The 15,890-nt window shown below is 40.6% G+C and overlaps 2 protein-coding genes across 2 annotated transcripts in view; both read right to left on the bottom strand.

Moving 5' to 3' along the window:
- Nucleotides 1-10,552, bottom strand: part of iars1 (isoleucyl-tRNA synthetase 1) — a 64,014-nt gene extending 53,462 nt beyond the window's left edge. The window contains exons 1-5 of the mRNA XM_085354287.1: nt 10,503-10,552; nt 9,297-9,420; nt 6,965-7,121; nt 6,745-6,864; nt 6,413-6,495 (exon numbers count right to left, since the gene is read on the bottom strand). Of these exons, the coding sequence (XP_085210413.1) occupies nt 6,413-6,495; nt 6,745-6,864; nt 6,965-7,121; nt 9,297-9,415 (479 nt within the window). The 5' untranslated portion in view covers nt 9,416-9,420; nt 10,503-10,552. The remainder of the gene's footprint in view (nt 1-6,412; nt 6,496-6,744; nt 6,865-6,964; nt 7,122-9,296; nt 9,421-10,502) is intronic.
- Nucleotides 10,553-11,823: 1,271 nt separating this feature from the next.
- Nucleotides 11,824-14,468, bottom strand: rpl29 (ribosomal protein L29). The gene is made up of 4 exons (XM_085354285.1): nt 14,409-14,468; nt 13,889-13,941; nt 13,678-13,742; nt 11,824-12,019 (listed from the first exon to the last, which is right to left on the bottom strand). Exons 2-4 carry the CDS (start codon nt 13,923-13,925, stop codon nt 11,927-11,929), a joined length of 195 nt encoding a protein of 64 aa, XP_085210411.1. The 5' UTR covers nt 13,926-13,941; nt 14,409-14,468; the 3' UTR covers nt 11,824-11,926.
- Nucleotides 14,469-15,890: the final 1,422 nt, after the last annotated feature.

The raw sequence follows: 15,890 nt of genomic DNA, 5'->3' as shown, positions 1-15,890 counted from the left end.
CCGGAGCCTCCTGCCTGAGGGGAGCAGGTCAAACAGACTGTGTCCAGGGTGAGAAGGGTCAGCTGAGATCCGAGCTGCACGCCCCAGTGTCCTGGAGGTGTACAGGTCCTGCAGAGATGGGAGTCTGCAGCCAATCACCTTCTCAGCAGAGCGCACAACACGCTGCAGTCTCTGTTTGTCCCTGATAGTGGCTCCAGCGTACCACACGGTGATGAAGGAGGTGAGGATGGACTCGATGATTGCAGTGTAGAATTGCATCATCGTCCGTGTTGGCAGGTTGAATTTCTTCAGCTGCCTCAGGAAGTACATCCTCTGCTGGGCTTTCTTGATGACGGAGGTGATGGTGGGCTCCCACTTCAGGTCCTGGGTGATGGTGGTACCCAGGAAGCGGAATGAGTCCACAGAGGTGATGGGGGTGTCAGTCAGGATGATGGGGGGGAGTGGGGCTGTGTGCTTCCTGAAGTCCACAACAATCTCCACTGTCTTCTGGGCATTCAGCACCAGGTTGTTGTGGCTGCACCAAGACACCAGACGTTCAACCTCCCTCCTGTAGGCAGACTCGTCCCCGTCCGAGATGAGCCCAATGACGGTGGTGTCATCTGCGAACTTGATTAGCTTGACAGACTGGTGGGTGGAGGTGCAGCAGTTGGTGTACAGGGAGAAGAGCAGAGGAGAAAGAACACAGCCCTGAGGGGAGCCGGTGCTGATGGTCCGGGAGTCCGAGACATTCTTTCCCAGCCTCACGTGCTGCTTCCTGTCCGTCAGGAAGTCAGTGATCCACCGGCAGATGGGATCAGGCACATTCATCTGGGAAAGCTTGCCTCGGAGATGGTCTGGAAGGATGGTGTTGAAGGCAGAGCTGAAGTCCACAAACAGGATCCTGGCGTAGGTTCCTGGGGAGTCCAGATGCTGCAGGATGAAGTGTAGGGCCATGTTGATGGCGTCGTCTACAGACCTGTTGGCTCTATATGCAAACTGCAGGGGGTCCAGGAGGGGGGCCGTGAGGGTCTTGAGATGGGAGAGAACTAGGCGCTCAAATGACTTCATGACCACAGATGTCAGAGCCACGGGTCTGTAGTCATTTAGTCCAGTGATCCTAGGTTTCTTGGGGACAGGGATTATGGTAGAGGACTTGAAGCAGGCAGGCACATGACATGCCTGCAGTGAGGAGTTGAAGATGCCAGAAAACACTGGGGCCAGCTCGTTTGCACAGTGTCTGAGGGTGGCAGGAGACACACCGTCTGGGCCGGGAGCTTTCCGAGCATTCAGACTCCTAAACTGCTTCCTCACATCTGCTTCATGAATATGAAGAGTTGTGGTCGGAGGAGGTGGTGTGAAATCCTCTTTTGTGTGGGGTGAGGGGGCGGGTGTTGCAGGTGAACAGTTTGAAGGTGGTGATGGCTCTATGGAGGGGGGAGAGGTGGGGGAATGAGTGTCCAAAGTGCCTCTATTGTTGGGGTCGTTGGAGGTGTGAAGGCTGCCTGATGGCTCGTCAAAACGGCAGTAAAAGTCGTTGAGGGTGTTGGCTAAGAGCAAGTCATCAGTGGAGTGGGGGGTTTTAGGCTTGTAGTTTGTAATATTCCTAAAACCTTTCCACACAGAGGCCGAGTCATTCTCTGAGATCTGCTGCTGCATCTTCTCAGAGTGCTGATGTTTGGCAATGTCCACTTCTTTAGTGAACCTGTACTTGGCCTCTCTGTAGCAGTCCCTGTCTCCGCTTCTGAACGCCTTACTCTTTTCCAGCCACAGCTTTTTGAGTTTAGGAGTAAACCAGGGTTTGTCATTGTTATAACTCACCCTGGTGCGTGATGGCACAATGCTGTCCTCACAGAAGTGGATATAGGAGGTGACAGTGTCCGTAAACTCGTCCAAGCTGTTAGAAGCAGCCTTCATTGTGTCCCAGTCTGTGGTCTCCAAACACGTGCGAAGCTCCTCCACAGCCTCGTTGCTCCACAGTTTTTTGGTCCTCACGACAGGTTTGGAGAGCTTCAGCCTCTGTCTGTACGTGGGGATCAGGTGGATCATGACGTGGTCAGAAAGTCCGAGTGAAGCGCGCGGCACCGCGCGATAGGCCCCGCTGATCGTGCTGTAGCAGTGGTCCAATGTCCTCTCCTCTCTGGTCGGGCATTTAATATACTGCTTGTATTTCGGAAGCTCATGGCTCAGATTGGCTTTGTTAAAGTCCCCAAGAGCAATGATGAGAGAGTCCGGGTATGTCCGCTCCATGTGGAGAATCTGCTCTGCGAGTGCGCACTGAGCTGCTTGCGCATCCGCGTCTGGCGGGATGTAAACAGCGGCCAGGATGAATGAAGCAAACTCCCGCGGAGAATAAAACGGTTTGCAGTGAATAAAAAGATATTCCAGAGAGGGAGAGCAGTGCTGAGCAATCACTGTTACATCTGTGCACCAGCCACTATTGATGTAGAAGCAGACACCTCCACCTTTGGTTTTACCGGAGAGAGCGGCCTGCCGGTCCGCGCGCAGCAGATGAAAGCCCTCCAGCTTGAGCGCGCAGTCCGGGATGTCCTCACTGAGCCACGACTCCGTAAAACATAAGACACAGGAGGAGGCAAAGTCTCTGTTCATGCTTCTCATCAGGGCCAGTTCGTCTATCTTATTCCAGAGTGAGCGTACATTAGAAAGGAAGATCCCAGGAAGGGCCGTTCTCAGTCCGCGTCTCCTCAAACGCACGAGTACGCCGGCTCGCTTACCTCTCTTTCGACGTCTCACTTTCCTGATCAGAGTCAGCAGTAAATCTGCCGCAGATGCGACAAATATTGGAAATAAATCCACAGGCGTTGTAGTCCTGCAGTTAAGGAGCTCTTCTCTGGTGTAAGAATATCCAGAGGATATCCAACATGGCTATTTAAATGTTACAGAGGAAGTCTTGACATTGAGCATCTGAAGGAAGAAAACAACTGACTAACACAAGCTAAACATGTTGCTTTTTTCACTTAATACAAGATATTTTGACTTGAAATAAGTGAAAAGAAATCTGCCAATGAAACAAGTGAAAATTATTTAGTTTTTCTCTAGTTACAAGATTCACTGTCTTGAAACAAGTTCATATAGCTTACTGGAATGTTGCTTTGTAGCTGATTTTGTCTTATTTTAAGTGTAATGAGATATTTTAACTAGAAATAAGACAAATATACTTGTTAAGATTTTGAGTGTACATGCAGAGGGCTCTATATCCATAAATAACTTTCATTTTCAATAGCGTGCAAATCTCTTGAGCCACACCTCATAGTGTTTGCATGCACTTTTGTCTTTAAACACAAAAGCTTAAAAGGTTTTGAATGAATTCTGATAAAACTTTGTAGGGGTGTAGAGTGGGGTAAAGTTACTTGTTAAATTATGTATTGTATCCACCAAGGTATTCAAGGTCAACTCAATAATTTGTTGGTTAAAAATTGACAAAAAGCCTTTTAGTTGTAGTTTCTTACACCTGCAAGTTGTCTGTTATTGTCAATGTTATGTTATGTCAAACTTAGAGGAGAACCAATTCTTTCAGATTCTTTGAGAAAGAGCAAATTTTAGATGAAAAATCGTGTATCTCAGCATGCTGTAAAGTTTTATGGAAAACCTGAGAGATGCATCTGTCCCTCTATCTGCTTTTCACTGAAGCTTCATCAGAAATGCTCTCAGTGGAAGGATAGCTGTCAAGAATCTACTCTTAAGGAAGGGAAACATAGAGAAAAGCCTGGGGTATGCCAAATTGCACAAGAACTGGACTGAAAATCAGTGACAGCAGGTCTGACTGAGTGAAGAATCCAAACTGGAGATTTCTCCTCATCAATATGTATGGAGGAGGTCAGGAGACAGATACAACAGTGAGTGTCTACAGTGATTTGTAAGACACGTGGAGGTTCTGCCATGGTTTGGGGTTGCATTTCAGCCAGTGGCATTGAAGAGCTTGTCGAAATTGATTGAACTATGAAGGCTGCAAAGTACTGTCACACCACCATGCAATACCACCAGTAAAGCATGTGATTGGCAACAGCTTCATTTTCATTCATTACAATGATCCCAAACATACTGCCCACGTAGTAAAAGCATAGATGGATAGAAAAAAAATCTGAACATAGAATGGAAAAACAAAATATTTTGAGTGTTCAACTGGAGTAGAAAAGCACTATAATAAGTATCCATTTACCATATCAGACAACATTACTGAATTGGTGTGGGATCACACTGACATAGAACACAACAGGCAATTGTTTAAATTCTACAACATAATGGTCAAGTCTCACTGAATGTATTTTGGGATTTTGCAGAAGCTGGTGCAACCAGATCAGTCTGATTACTTCGGTTGGCTAAAACAAACAACTGCACTGTCACAAAGCATGCAGAGAAAAAGAAACCAAAAACTCAAGAGTACAGCATATACAGTGGGGCAAAAAAGTATTTAGTCAGCCACTGATTGTGCAAGTTCCCCCACTTAAAATGATGACAGAGGTCAGTAATTTGCACCAGATGTACACTTCAACTGTGAGAGACAGAATGTGAAAAAAAAATCCATGAATCCACATGGTAGGATTTGTAAAGAATTTATTCGTAAATCAGGGTGGAAAATAAGTATTTGGTCACCTCAAACATGGAAAATCTCTGGCTCTCACAGACCTGTAACGTCTTCTGTAAGAAGCTTTTCTGTCCCCCACTCGTTACCTGTATGAATGGCACCTGTTTGAACTCATCATCTGTATAAAAGACACCTGTCCACAGCCTCAAACAGTCAGACTCCAAACTCCGCCATGGCCAAGACCAAAGAGCTTTCGAAGGACACCAGGAAAAGTATTGTAGACCTGCACCAGACTGGGAAGAGTGAATCTACAATAGGCAAGCAGCTTGGTGTGAAAAAATCAACTGTGGGAGCAATCATCAGAAAATGGAAGACATACAAGACCACTGATAATCTCCCTCGATCTGGGGCTCCACGCAAGATCTCATCCCGTGGGGTCAAAATGATCATGAGAACGGTGAGCAAAGATCCCAGAAGCACACGGGGGGACCTGGTGAATGACCTGCAGAGAGCTGGGACCAAAGTAACAAAGGTCACCATCAGTAACACACTACAACGGCAGGGAATCAAATCCCGCAGTGCCAGATGTGTTCCGCTGCTGAAGCCAGTGCATGTCCAGGCCCGTCTGAAGTTTGCCAGAGAGCACATGGATGATACAGCAGAGGATTGGGAGAATGTCATGTGGTCAGATGAAACCAAAGTAGAACTTTTTGGTATAAACTCAAGTCGTCGTGTTTGGAGGACGAAGAATACTGAGTTGCATCCCAAGAACACCATACCTACTGTGAAGCATGGGGGTGGAAACATCATGCTAAGGGGCTGTTTTTCTGCCAAGGGGACAGGACGACTGATCCGTGTTAAGGACAGAATGAATGGGGCCATGTATCGTGAGATTTTGAGCCAAAACCTCCTTCCATCAGTGAGAACTTTGAAGATGAAACGAGGCTGGGTCTTCCAACATGACAATGATCCAAAACACACCGCCCGGGCAACAAAGGAGTGGCTCCGTAAGAAGCATTTGAAAGTCCTGGAGTGGCCTAGCCAGTCTCCAGACCTCAACCCCATAGAAAATCTGTGGCGGGAGTTGAAAGTCCGTGTTGCTCGGCGACAGCCCCAAAACATCACTGCTCTCGAGAAGATCTGCATGGAGGAATGGGCCAAAATACCAGCTACTGTGTGTGCAAACCTGGTAAAGACCTATAGTAAACGTTTGACCTCTGTTATTGCCAACAAAGGTTATGTTACAAAGTATTGAGTTGTATTTTTGTTATTGACCAAATACTTATTTTCCACCCTGATTTACGAATAAATTCTTTACAAATCCTACCATGTGGATTCATGGATTTTTTTTTCACATTCTGTCTCTCACAGTTGAAGTGTACCTCTGGTGCAAATTACTGACCTCTGTCATCATTTTAAGTGGGGGAACTTGCACAATCGGTGGCTGACTAAATACTTTTTTGCCCCACTGTATTTGCAACTTAATGCCCGAATAGTCAGGACCTAACATGAAGTAATGGTTTGTGTGTCTGACACACATCATGCGTGTTGGTCTTATTTAATGACAAAGCACCCCCTCTCAGGATAAATCCTGCGTTCTGCCTGAGCTGTCAGATTTAGCCAGATAACAGCTACCCAAAACCTCAGAGACCCTACTTAGTCCCCATGAATATACAGATTCTCTTTCAGGTGCATTTCATTGATTTGCACTGCTCTTGGTAGATTCTGCTGCTCATTGTTGAAATAAACTGGCTGCATTTGTGTTCAGAAATTTGCACATTGCCAATCCAAAAGCACCCTTCCATAGCCCCACACCATGTTTTTGCAATTGCTGCAGTCAAAACAAGTCTTTATAAAAACGTGCATTTTTTCCCCTTTTTACATACATACCAGACAGTCTCCATGAACCATGGGTAAAGGGTCTTGTAGTCATTTTGGAAGTCAATCCATCGTCCCATTCGCTTTACTGAAGCCTAGATACAATTACAAACGCACGTGAAAATGAAAAGAACAAATTACCATGGTAAATATATGCAGGGCGATTTGTTATAGATTTTTATGATATGAATTTAGAGGTAACACATATTTACAACTACTTTAGAAGGTCACTCGTTATGCAGGCTTACAAATGGCAAGGAATTCACCACAACATTCAACATGAACCTAGCCCAACTATTTAGTGTAAACTGTGTTTTGCTCTTAGTCAGATACACTGGACTCACCTCCCACTCGTTGGAGTATCTCATTACAATGCTTCGGCATTGCTTGTTGTACTCAGCAATGCCCATTTTGGCCACATCTTCTGGTCCTTTGATCCCCAAAGTCTTATCAATCTCATACTCCTACATAAAACACACAGGATTTGACAAATACTAAATATTAACAGACCACATTGTAACATTGAATTGAAACATTAAAAAGACAGCTATGGCAAATTCTTACCACAGGTAGGCCATGACAGTCCCATCCAAAGCGCCGGTCCACATAGAAGCCACTCTGGTGGTAAAAGCGAGTAACAATGTCCTTGATGGTACCAGCTAAGATGTGACCATAGTGGGGTAGACCAGTAGCAAAGGGAGGTCCATCGTAGAAGGTGTACCTGGTTTGAGAGATAGGTAGCAAATGCAAATCTTGAATACTTCTATGTGGAACAGCATTTTTGTTAACTGGTAAAACAAACTCGCAACATGCTATACATTTATTTATACAGCACACAGCAAATAAATCTATCAATACTTAAAAGAAAAACAAATCATTTAAGACCAATAAAAATAATCAAATGAAAAGGCACAAAGTTTTAATATTTAGAGAATAATAAATCATAAAATAATAAGAGAGACACATTAGGGAGAATGACACTGTAAGTCAGAATCTGAGAAAGCTATTAAAAAGAGGTATGATTTCAGCTGGTATTTAAATACTATTAGTAGGTAGATGACCCAATTCCAGAGTTTTGGACTTGGGCTGTATGAGACAATCTCCGGTCAGGAATATGAGACAATAAGGAATTTGCAATTACTAAAATCTGCTTATCGCTGGAGTGAGCAATGTGGGACACAGGATATCTGAGTGAGATATCTAAGTGAACGACATGGGTCATAACCTGGATCATTTTCTTACAATCACTTATATATGAGTAATAATATTTTCACAAAAAGCCAGTGTAACGATTTAAAAACAGGCAAAATATGATCATCCTTCCAGGTACCAGTCAGGAGTCTAGGAGCTGCACTTTGACACACCAGTAATAACAACTGTGATATTAGTGTTTTTACTCAATTCAATATATAATGAATTACAGTAATCCAGTCTCCATGTAATTAAAGCATAAATAACCTTCTCACAGTTGCTGATGAAAATAAATGTTTTAACTTTAGTTAAGAGTGTAGATTGAGAAAAGCTTCCTGATTTGATCTGCAAGTCAAATTTAAAGAATGAATATGAAAATAACACAGATATGATCCTAAGCTATGAAAGAATAATGGAAAGTGTAACACTTTACTTTCACTTTGACTTTCATTACACTTTTTTTGAGAGCCAAGTTTTAACCTGAGGTAAACAACAGGTTATTTTCTTAACCACTTATCCAGTCAAGGTCAACGAGGGGCTGGAGCTGACTCCAAAAACAAACAAACAAACAAACATAATAAACAAACAAACATACAGATACAAGAAGAATATGCAAATTTCTAACAGAAAAGGCCCAGCTGATAATCAGGTTTGAATCTAGAACATCATAGCTGTGACGCAATGATAACACAGTATTTGTGCTTTCTGATATTATACTACCATACACCATACACACTTTTCATAGCTACCTTGTTTTTTCCAATGGACCTCACATGACTCAGACACTGGTAAGAAATAAAACTGGACAATCAGGAAATACAACTATTTTCTCTGGCTGTTACCAGCTGCCAGAACGCTTAAAACCAAACCAAGGACAGCTTCATCCATCAGGCTGTCAGGAAGCTAAACTCCCTCCCGATTCTGCCCCCCTCTCCCCTCTTCTCCACCACGGTCTCACTGAACTCTGTCACACACACACACACACTCACTCTCTGACGCACTCACTGGCCTGCTCCAGTCACTTTGTGGAGCATTGGACTGCCATTACCTCATAAGACTTTGCTGTTACACTATCTCTTACCGTACACTACTAAATCTCCATTTGCACTATTTGCCTATTTTGCACCACTATGCCTTCTTACTTGAATATTGTATATTGTATATTGCATAGCTTTTTTTTGTTATACGTAAAATTGTATTGTATTTATTTAAATTTTTACTTTTTAATTATTTTATTTGCATTTTTCTAATCACTAGGGTTTGAGAGTAACGCAATTTCTATTCTGTGTATGTCCTGTACATGTGGCAGAATTGACAAATAAAGTTGACTTGACTTGACTTATAAAACACCCAGCATTAAAGCGATACAACAAAATTATGTCTGCTCAAATACAGATTGTTAGCAGCTATAAGTCATATATTGACTATACTATGACTATTACATTTAAAAGAACTGTTCGTAAGTGTTTTACAATAAGTTATAATAAATGGTGGATTTTTAGACGTTTATACTGGAGATTGTCCGAACCAACACATTCCAAGCAAAAAGCTAACTTAATCTAAACACACTTCAACCAAATTTCAGTATTATCTTAGGTTATTCACAGCTTGTGTGTAAATATGTTTTGTTCGTTAGGAAATGGGAGCACCTAGAGAAAACCCATACAGATACAAGAAGAACATGGAAATTTGCAACTGGACTTACCTGGGTCTGTTCTTGGACTGTTTGAGGCATTCCTGGAAGCAGTCCTTTTCATTCCAAAAGTTTATAATCTTCTCCTCTTCAGAGGGAAAGTTAATGTTTTCAGGAACCCGCTCCACCATTGCGTCTGTGAGGACAAACAAAACTCAAATGTTACACTCACAGAACAGGAATTATAGTTTGTACTTCCTGCCAAGATCATCACATGCACAATTTTTTTTAATGCATTAACAAACTAGAACTATAAAGAATCACCTATTAAAATATCCCTAGTTATGCCTATTTTATAAAAGTGAATAATTAAATCTCACTTTCAAGGTAAAAACTTTTAGACTCCACTACGCAAAAGTTTCTGATCAAATAACTAAACAGAGCCAACGCCTAACGAAACTACCTGTAAGCATATTTTCTAAATGAATGCCTTTCACGCTCCTCTGATAAAGGTTCTTAACTAAAAATAAAACTAAAATCTAAAGCTGCATGCGAAAAAAAAAAGTTAACAAAAATAATAACACAAAACTACAGTAGTTTTAGTATTTGTTAGATTAGTAAAAAAAAGAAAATAATAATAATAATAATCACAATTTGCCTGATGAGTCATGTTTATTGAGACTTTGGAGGTATGCAACACTGTGAGTTAACTTCTCTCACAGACTTCTGTATTTTATTGTAACCCTGTACTGACTTCCCTAACTAAAAGGACTAAAACCGAGCACATTTTCAAACAATAAACTGAAACTGGAAAAACCAATTTGTAAACTAAATGCAAAACCTAAAAAATTATAATAACTCTGACTCTCATTCTTTGATGTGCCAAAAACCTGTCAGAGCTCAATACTTTCTTAGCAAAACATGCTGTCCCTTTTTTTTAGGAATCATGTTTAACCCTGAAGTCAAACCTAGATATATGTTATTTCTACCTCCGACATATAATCACTCTAAATTTGACCAAAGTGATAATTAAATCTGATAAATCAATTTTCCACAGCAGTCAGTTCGCATCCGAGAAATGACGCCTCCTTGTTGTTAGCTGGAAGGTTAAGCTAGTAAGTCGGCGCTTCAGTTAGTTAGCTTGTAGCTGAAGGAAACGCAAAGTTTATTAAAAATTACGTTCAGTCGCTCACTCACACTGACAGCCGTACAGCGCAGTGTTGCTGCGACCAAACCTTCATATTAAGGCCATTACTAAGTTTGAATGCAGGTACTCACATGCTGTCCGAACCCGGCTGACAAGACACGAGAAATGATGCAAGCTGGAGTCAGAGCGTGAGCGGAAGTGACGACTAATGGACGGCAAACAACGTTGTTGCATGAAAATAAAAATAAAACGCTAAATTACATAGACAAGAACAACAAAACAAAAACAAAACTCCACAAAAACATCTCCTAATCTTATCTTCAAATTCAGTGATTTGTTTTTTAAATAACGAAATTCGTGTTTTTAAAAAACACTATTAATCTACTTGTTTTACTAACTAACTTTTACTACGACTAAATTATATTTTGTTCCCACTTTGGTTCTTTCTTTTTATATTTTATTCTGTTCATTCCTATGACTATATGCCATCTACTAAAGGTTTAAAAATCGACCACAAGTTTTAAACTTTTTTTTTCAATTAAAAAAAACTTAAACATTTTGACTACCCTATATTTTCAGTAAACTTACTTCCTAAGATACAAACACTATACACTATATGTTCAGCCTCTATGCATTTTTTTTATGGGGGGGGGTATTTGTTCTAGTTGACTCCACCTCTACAGGTTTTTTTGTGGAATAACAATTCTCTGCCATGGATAGGGCACAAAAGATGTGAAAATGCTATAAGTCATCAGATCTCAGCCCCACTGTATGGGCGGTTTGGGTCTAATATGAAAGAAAAAGAAAGAAAGAAGAAGAAAGTGTACTTTATTGATCCCCGTGGGGAAATTCCTCTCTGCATTTAACCCATTCACTCAGTGAAGCAGTGGGCAGCCATATGTTAAAGACTGACAACATCATCAAAACACGAAATGAGTAAATATCATTGTCAAGACAGGTGAAGCTTTTCTGGCAGCAAGGAGGTCCATCACTTCACTTCCTGGTGTTGAATTGCTTTAGTTATTACCCATGTGATAACACCTGTGCAATGATTGTGTTTTCACATGGTAATATCACACTTTCATGACTTCCATTCATGGTGTTTCAAATCTTTGCATGGGATTAAGGAAAGGGGAAAAAAGATGCTAGAAGTCAACTTGATTTATTCAACTCCCTTCCTTATTAGAATATATTTCTGTCACAGCTTGTTAGTGATTTTAGAAATCTAGAGAAAGTTCTTATTTCTATTGAGGTTGTGCAATCAAACTTCATCTATCCTGATTAAAACCATCCCCCCCCCAATCTTTGCAATATTTCAAACTCAACCATTATCCAGTTTTCTACATACTTTCAGTTTCGATGAACAAACTAGAGACACATTAGAAAGAAATAAACCCTTAATAACCAATAACATAATTTATTCTATAAAACCAGAGAGAAGCAGGAACCTCAATAAAGAACAATCAGATGTTGGTGTGTTAACAAAGCATAGCTTTATTTTGATGATGGTAACACAAAATGGACTCTGACAGACATGAGGTGATGGGCTAGCTGCTTATTTCTCCATAGCGGCCTTCCGTGCTGCCTTCAAGCCCTTCTTGTTGTGCTTCTTAGCAAAGCGCATATTCCTCAGGAACTTGGGGTCCACCTGCAACAAAGTAAACAAGTAGTTAGCAGGTTCACTGAACTGAAAGTTCAGAAAGTTTTCTTCGAAGCAAAATAAACTTTAATAACACAATGCAAAAATAATTATTTCATTTTAACAGGTTAGCGAGAGCTTTGGGCAGACAGAGTAATGTTAGCAGCTTTGTATCATGTATTAAAACAGTGCTAACCTAAATGAAACTTTGATAAACCTAAACCTTACCTAATCCAACAATCCAAAATTACCAAGGACCTCTCTGTTACTCTGCACATTCACACACACACTTTAATAACCAGATTATAATAATAACCAGGAGGTCTTTCAGCAGTGATCCAATTTCTTTAATGTAAAAAAAAAAAAAAAAAAGTAAATAAATATGACAATTAACTGGCCTATCTATATAATTTCAAACCAACCTGCCTGTCATGTCACTGTGTTTATGCCTGATTGGGAGCAGGTCTCTGAATTAATCATCAATCCAGAACGCAACCATTTTAAGGAATTAATAAATTAGCTTGGGTGGGCGGTAGCTAAATAATTGATGAATGCACATTCTGATGATTCGAGCCCACAGCTGTAGCAAAGGTGTGTCTTTACGTTGCTAATACTTCAATTCAATATGTTTGTTTTACTTGGATTTCCAAAAATCAGAACAATAGTCACCTGAAGGTAATTTATATTGCAAGGTAAAGGCCCTACTGTCCCAACAAACACCCTATGAGCAAGCACTGGGCAAAACTGCTAAAGAAAAACTTCCTTTCAACAGGAAGAAACCTCAAGGAGACTAGGTAGGGCCTGTCTTAGAGCATGAACCACTTGTCACGCTCCAGAGATGATTTGTTACCAAAGGGAATTACTTCAACAACTTGAAAATAAATAAATTAATAACTTTAATTAATTAATAACTTTAATTAATAAGGGTCCAGTACTTAAATACGCAAAAAACTATTCCAACTAAACATAGAAAAAAAGCTTGCTTCACAGTTTCGGTCCTTTTGATTGGTATTTGCTACTTCATGCAAAAGCACTATTGAATCAAATCAAGCTACGCCAACTGCTGCTGATCTGCGATCCAAATGTAAATAAATACCTCAACTCTAGGAAGAACAAATGATGGATGTAAGTAGTTACAATTGTGATTACATTTCGGAAAAACAGGGCTTTAAACTACTCTTTAAAAAGCTTGACCAGATGTACAACACCTGATGAGTTACCATTTGTTAAACAGCCATTTTATAATTTCACAGGAAATTGTCAGGGAAAACACTGCCTGGGCTACTTTTGTCCACACATTGAAATTATGTCACTGCATATAATGCTATCAATACTATTGCTGTCGTTTTCTTTCAAAATATTCATTCTCCAAATTAGAAAGCCACTAGTAACAGTAGCACACTGGAAAAGGCTGACAGAAAACGCTGTAACTGTAAATGCTGCTGCAAGCAAGCGCCAATGCAACGTTTTAAATTTAGAAATACTCCATATTACATTTTAAGGCAATAACATCGACTCACTTCATTACAAAAGTTATACAAAGCACACTTTACTACAGAGGATTTGACCATGAGCTGCATGCTTGCCTTGCAGATCATGTTCACAAAACCCGTTTTGTTTTTGTTTTTTTCAAAGATACAAACATGTAAAATTGTAACAGTACGCACCCCCTTCAGAGATTCATATCGCTGTGATCGTGGCTTCTTGATGCCATTCCTGTGGTGTTTCCGAGCTGTTCAAATAAAAAGGAGCGACAATTAATACAAAGCAGCTAGCTTTGCAATATTTAACTACAGGCAAGTAGCTAAACCTCAAAGCTAACGCAACAGCACCACATCTCGGTAAAACGACTTTACAGTTACTTCAGCAGTTACTTACACTGGTTGTGGGTTGTGTGGTTCTTAGACTTGGCCATTTCGACGCTGGTTAATCTAAAAGTAGAGAAAATGAGGGAGAAATGCGCATCAGACCTTAATCTGTAGTTATCATCAGTATTAACTGGGATTGGATTAGCATCAGGTGGCTAACGATGCTTCATTCATTTCAACCAGCTGTGTCCGTCGGAAAAAATTCTGGGTAGCAACAGAATTATGATATAAAACTACACATGAAATAAATAATAATTTTAAAAAATGACTGTGCGGCTGGGCTGTGCTTAGAAAGACTGCCTGGTGGTCGGAAGCTACTGCGAAACTACAGCTCTGCTACACAGAGCGTTAACACGCCTTGAACGTCATTTTCAGGCTTTATTTGGGATCCCATCTAAACAATACTGCCATGGATCCATCATTAAGAAAGCCCCTCATCTAAATCACTGTCTGTTTCTTTGCAAACATATGAAATACACTCAGATTGATGAGGATTTTTTAAGAGTCCCCGAGTTGGGGAAAATAGATACCTGCCACACGAACAGACGACAACCGGAAGAGAAAGAAAACCCGAGCGAGCAGAAAAAGATAAAGAGTGGAGCCAAGAGAGGAAGTTAGCGGCAGAAGAACAGATGTGGATGGTGACAGCGCCTCCTGCTGATTGGTGGGTCCTTCTACAACAGGCTGGAGTCTATGACAAGCCACTGGATGTCACTCACAGCCTTTCTATTCCACAAATGAAAACGTGACAGGTCTGCTTGTAACTAGAAGACCCACTGATTTGATTTTGACTGATTCTCTTCTGCATAATCTTTCACTTTTGTTTTTGCATTTGGAAACTATATATTTGGAGCAGAACTATATAAATAAAAGGGAAAAAAAAGCATCGGAAATACAAAACAGGCCAAAATGTATATAAATGCAATTTTGTTGAATGTACACTTCCTTTTTCTCCATGGTATTTTTTCCGTCGTATATGGACCGGTTTTTATATAGCGCTTTTCTACTCTGAGCACTCAAAGCGCTTTATACAACTAATTCATTCACCCAATCACACAAACACTTTTTCTAAATTGTTAAGTGCTTACTATCTAACATTCATACACATTCACGCTCCGATGGATGCATCAGAGAGCAACATGGGGTTAGTATCTTGCCCGAGGATATTTGGCATGCAGACTGGTGGAGCCTGGGATCGAACCACCAACCGGTTAGCAGCTGACCTGCTCTACCACCTGAGGTACAGCCACTCCCGTACACTGCTGTAGATTAAGTTAACCATCTCAAACACCTTTACAGTAAGTGTGTCAAACATAAGGCCCAGGGGCCAGAATTAGCCACGGAAAGACTCCAGTCTTGTCCACTGCATGGTTTTGAGTGTGAGCTTACACATTTATTTCCCACAACTTAAACCCAAGTCATGCTGACAGATATATACTTATACCATGATATCTTCAAATAATTAAATGTGCAGTTAAACCTCCTTATACCGACAGAATGGGAGTGACGGTTGTGATTTGGTGCTATATAAATTAAATCAAAGCGGGCTGTTGTGGCCCACAGTATAAAAACGGGTTTCTCATACCTGCCTTACAGAAAGATGTATACTGCATGTGGGCCTTTTTGTTCTTTAGATATCTATGATTTCTAAGAAACTGACTATCAAACAAAATAAAATTCATCGATCCATTTTCTTAAATTTTCACTTCAGGGACGCAGACAGGTTGGACACCGTGGAGAGGTGGCCAGTCTATTGTGGCGCTAAACCATAGAGATAGATGTAGGAAAAAAAAGATAACAAATAAAATAATACGATATATTGCATTTGGGCAAGTGCAGAGATGGCGCTTTAAAATGAAAGAACATTTAAGGTTATTTAATTCTAATCCACTTTTTTTCAGTAAGTATACTTTTTGGTTGTACCCAATGACTGTATAAAAGATTGTTTTCTACAGTCACTGGTTGTACCTGATCTTATTTTTATAGTAGACTAAGTGAACTTACTATTTTGC

Source organism: Diplotaxodon limnothrissa, linkage group LG5, assembly GCF_057381915.1.
Source record: "Diplotaxodon limnothrissa isolate DT_005_m linkage group LG5, D_limnothrissa_male_GT1.1, whole genome shotgun sequence".
Lineage (NCBI taxonomy): Eukaryota > Metazoa > Chordata > Actinopteri > Cichliformes > Cichlidae > Diplotaxodon > Diplotaxodon limnothrissa.
Note: the sequence above shows the minus strand (reverse complement) of the source record. Positions and strands in the feature narration are given on the sequence as shown.

Excerpts from the sequence above, each read along its gene's own strand:
- rpl29 (XM_085354285.1), bottom strand. The coding sequence starts at position 13,925 with ATGGCCAAGTCTAAGAACCACACAACCCACAACCAGT. Across the intron at positions 13,743-13,888 it reads CCACACAACCCACAACCAGT|CTCGGAAACACCACAGGAAT; the intron begins GTAAGTAACTGC and ends TTATTTGAACAG. Across the intron at positions 12,020-13,677 it reads GATATGAATCTCTGAAGGGG|GTGGACCCCAAGTTCCTGAG; the intron begins GTGCGTACTGTT and ends ACTTTGTTGCAG.